General features: G+C 29.4%; 1 protein-coding gene across 2 annotated transcripts; it reads left to right on the top strand.

Moving 5' to 3' along the window:
• Positions 1–2,520: 2,520 nt before the first annotated feature.
• Positions 2,521–4,885, top strand: LOC106374738 (homeobox-leucine zipper protein ATHB-21-like). Of its 2 annotated transcripts, none has more exons than XM_013814698.3 (3): positions 2,521–3,203; positions 3,432–3,772; positions 4,381–4,885. In XM_013814698.3, the coding sequence occupies exons 1-3, from the start codon at positions 3,116–3,118 to the stop codon at positions 4,621–4,623; spliced, it is 672 nt and encodes a 223-aa protein (XP_013670152.1). In that variant the 5' UTR covers positions 2,521–3,115; the 3' UTR covers positions 4,624–4,885. The 2 variants fall into 2 exon arrangements, with proteins under 2 accessions (XP_013670152.1, XP_013670160.1); XM_013814706.3 differs by having other exon boundaries at positions 2,527–3,203; positions 3,435–3,772.

The following is a 4,885-nucleotide window of genomic DNA, read 5'->3' as shown; positions in this document are numbered from 1 at the left end:
ATACCTAATGGGGTTTTTGACACATCAAACAATTTTTTTGAGCCCAAATAACGGTATACATCAGCCCAAATCATAATCTTAATTTCATTTTCATTAATGAAATTGTGATTATAATTTTCTTTAGAAAAATGATTTAAGAAAATATATTAGGGCAATTCTTTCAAATAGACTTTTTAAGTTTTTGTCACAAAAATAGACCTCAAAAACTAAAATGACCAAAATAGCATTTTTTATTTTGAAAATTTTAAATTTAAAAAAAAAAATTGAAATCATATCCCCAAAACTCCACTCTTCAACTCTAAACCCTAAACTCTAAATCCTAAACCTTAAACCCTAAACCCTAAACTCCACCCCTTAACTCTAAACTCTAATGTCTAGATTAATTAACCATATGGGTATATGTGTATATTTATTTCTTTTGATAAAACATTTAAGTCTATTTTGGTCATTTTTATTTTTATGGTCTATATTTGTGACATAACAATTTCTAGGTCTATCCCAAGGAATTTCTCAATATTATATTATATATTGTTAAAAAAAAACATTTCTTCTTTATTTAGGTACAAACATAAAATTCACAATAATTATAGATATATATTTTGTTTATAAAATCGTTAAAATTGATAGCATATTATCATTTACTAAACAATTAACATTTCAATATGTACTTTTTTTTAAAAAAATAGAAGACTTAAAATGGAAAAGAAATAAAAATTTATAAAAAAATAAAAATTAATATGGTGATACAATTGTATTACAAAATGGTTATTCATCTTAAATATATGAGAAGTTCATATAGAAAACAAAAAACACATATAAAAACACTTAACACCCGCACGGCGGGTCAAGCTCTAGTATATTGTTATCTTTTACGTACATACTAAGAGAGACATGTTTTTCTCCCTGTTTTATTTTCTTTTGATCTAAGTTTTCTCTCTGTTAAGGGATCCAAAAGTTAACAGAGTCCAAACCTACAATCGGTTAAAACTCTAATAGTACCTTCAGTCAAGTAAAGATAGTTGTTAACCAATGAAATTATACAAGAAGTAAACAAATACATGACCACTACAGATCTTGAATCCTCACAACAACCTTTCGTTTCTACAATATAATTTCGAATCCCAAGAACTATATAAAAACTCATACTATGTATTTTTAGTGGTTTAAGAAAATATTTATAATTATTAAATTTTTATATAATGTTTTTTTATAACATTGGTGTGATCTCAAAGGATTTATATGCTCAAAGACTAATCACTGATAGACCAACAAAAATCCGAGTTTTCTTGCCACTTAAGGCGTCTATGGGTGACCAAGAGGAATCGAACCCAGAGCGGAAGCTCCAGTTGAAACCCATTTACCACTAATCCAAGACTACTTGGTTAATTCTTATATAATGTTTTCCAAAATGTTTCTTACTCCCTCACCTTTTTTTTTTAAATTGTTACTTTGACATTTTTTTTACATATATTAAAAAAATAATTGAAATGCATTTATGTTTTTATTAGTTACATTTATTTAACAAATAAAATTTGAGATAAATAAAATTATTTATAAGATCAATGCAATTTGCATCTAATATTAAAGTGGAAAAGATATATTTATCATTAGAATTCTAAAATGACATTCTTTGTATAACAAGAAAAAATGTTAAAATGATACTTTTTAAGAAACATAGGGAGTAATTATCTAGGTGTTGTTATACTAATGTATATAGCATGGGCAATAAGCATTTTTTATTGCATGATTAAGAAAGGTTAAATTTATTCAATCCTTACTTCGCACGTAATTGCTTTAAGTACATTATGTTGAAGTTTTAGCTAAAAATACATCATCTTGAAACGTATATAAAATAAAACGCATTTCGAAGAAAAATCTTGAATATAAAGGCATTTGGCTTTATGGTATCAAATATCAATTAGGGACAGTCTATCAGAAAAATATACTTGAATTTGTTCCAAAACACTACAAAACAAAAATGATAGTAGAGACAATCACAGTATATTAAGCATATACCTACCGCTAGCTTTAGATGTTAAGCAAATCGATGTGCTTTTCTTCTATTTTGTTACACAAGAAAATCAGTTGTTTCTATGTTTTCTTCGAATGAAATAATATAATTCCCTCTACGTTTATTTTTCTTTTAACAAACCAAAGAAAACGAGTTTTTAATTAGTAAGCTAATGTTGTTATACCGATCAAAATTTAAAGTCATTTTAAGTGAATCTTTATACTTAATTTTATGTTATTCGAGTTTAGAAATCGGATTAAAGGAAACTTTAGAAAGAGTGGGGACGTAACAAGTTATTAACACACTGAAGATGAGAGTGAAAAAATTAAACAACCTTTTGATGGCAAGTCACTTATGTGTTCTCTTTTAGTTTGTTGCGAAGACTTATCCATATGATGGTGATAACGACTCCCTTTTATCCTCTCACTACACGTAAAATATTTATCAAAATACACATTAGATTATATATAACGAGGATTACATGTATAAAGACTGCATGTAAATATCCCTTCAAAAGAATACTAAAATGGAAATTTTAGTAGAATTTACATGGACTAAAATCGAGAACTGTGTTACTTTGTAATGCAATGTCAAATTTAAAATTATTGAAGTTAATTAGTTTCATATTTTATTTTATTTTATTTTTCTAGATAGAAGGATATTTAGATCCATATATAGTTTTCAATCCAAGCAGTATATTAAATTATATCTATGTTGATCTACTTATTTCTTTATTTAGTACGTAATTAGAAGAAAAAAAATTAAAATGTTCCATTATTTTTATTGCTTTCACATGAGTTCCAGGAAATGATATATTTCAAGTTAAAAGTCATTTCTTTTCAACATGAAACATTATTAACGATAGTGATATATAATATATAACATAATATGCAAAAGGATAATTATGTAATTTGGAAAATATATACTTATTACATAACTAAAAATAAATAAACTCTAATCAAACCATCCCTTGACACCTACCCCTCCTTTATAAATGATAAGTCCCCCTCTTCTCCCAACACATCTTCTCCTTATTGCAGAAAAAGTGAGACAGAAAAAAACATCAACTAAGAAGAAGATCTAGAGAGGGAGAGACCAAGAAACATGAATAACCAGAATGTAGATGATCATAATCTTCTATTCATTTCTCAGATGTACCCTAGTGTCTATACTGCATCAATACCACAACAAGGTTTGTCCATATTTAAGATCTTACTCTTTATTTTTTTTTTTAAAACCCCAAAAATTGGGTTAACAACTATCTTCAAGTGTGTCTTCTTTATTATTTTATTTTTTTGTAATGATAAAATTGTCTTGTCTTAGTCCTTTTCACATACGTGCATGATAAATACTTAGAGTTAAAGACATAGATTTTGTGATAAGTTAAAACATTCGTACTAATTGGTTTCTCTTTGATCAGCAGGAGGATCGAAACCAGCGCGGCCGAGGAGGAGGAGGAAGAGCAAGAGTGTTGCGGTGGCGGAGGTAGGTGGAGAAGGAGGCAATGGGTGGTTTAGGAAGAGGAAACTGAGTGATGAGCAAGTAAGAATGCTGGAGATGAGTTTTGGAGATGAACATAAGCTTGAGTCAGAGAGGAAAGATCGTCTTGCTAAGGAGTTAGGGCTTGATCCTCGCCAAGTCGCCGTCTGGTTCCAGAACCGCCGTGCACGGTGGAAGAACAAGAGGCTTGAAGATGAATACACTAGACTTAAGAACGCACACGAAAACGTCGTCGTTGAGAAGTGTCGTCTTGATTCTGAGGTGCGTGATTATCTTCTCTTTCCAGAAAATAATTAATATTTTACTATAAATTGCTTAAAGATGTATGGCAGAGTTATGTAGGTTATAGATAACGATTACTGGTTTTCATTTAATAACAAAAATTTCTATTTATGAACATATACTTGTAAAATGTTATACACTTATACCCGAAGAAAAAGAAAACTAATATGAACTGAAACCAAGACAACATAAGCAATTGAGAAAGAAAAAAAAAGTAGAAATCAACGTTGATTGAGTCACAATTTTGTTTTGTTACCTTTAGTATATAGCTAAAGCTGTAAATTACATAAACTGATACTATTTTTTTTTTGTCAAACTGTATATTATTTTGTTGTATTAAAAATAAAATAATAGAGAAAGTGAACTGCTAATTCCAAAAGAATAAATAAAACCAAGTGTCATTTTATGTAATTATCTTTCCGTACAAACTTCCTTCGTTTTCTAGTGGTTATTCACTTGCTTGTCTTAATCACTGGGCCTCTAATCACCAGACCCACAAAATTAAATTAATCAAATCAAAGTCATAACAACATGATTAGCTATAAATAGTAAGGTATTTAGTTAATCAAATCAACTTATTATTTCAGGTTCTTCACCTAAAGGAGCAGCTTCATGACGCTGAACGAGAGATCCAACGGTTGGCACTAAGAGTCGAAGGAGTCTTAAGCAACAGTCTGATCTCATCTTCTGTCTCTGTCGAAGCCAATCAGACTACGCCGTTTTTCGGAGACTACGAAGTCGAAGTTGGAGACGACGGTGGCGGTTATGAGAACTTGTTCTACTCGCCAGAATACATTGATGGATTTGAATGGATGAGCCCATTCATGTGAAAACGACTAGCTTAAATATTAATTTTATTAGTATAGTGATAACTAGGCTATTTATATGATTGGTCGATATCTCTAATGAAGCAGAATGTAAATTAAAGCTATAGTTCTAATTCGGTTGTCTAATGTTGTGGATATCTTTCTCTAAGCATCCATTGCTTAACTAGGTAACTAAGTCTAAAGCGGCTTTAATTTATTTGACTTGAAGGTCAAGTTTGCACAAAACAATGTATTATTTTTTGTCAATTATAAGTAAATTGCGATT

This window comes from Brassica napus, chromosome A9, assembly GCF_020379485.1.
Source record: "Brassica napus cultivar Da-Ae chromosome A9, Da-Ae, whole genome shotgun sequence".
Lineage (NCBI taxonomy): Eukaryota > Viridiplantae > Streptophyta > Magnoliopsida > Brassicales > Brassicaceae > Brassica > Brassica napus.
The sequence above is the reverse complement of the archived record's forward strand: the minus strand, read 5'-3'. Positions and strand labels throughout refer to the sequence as shown.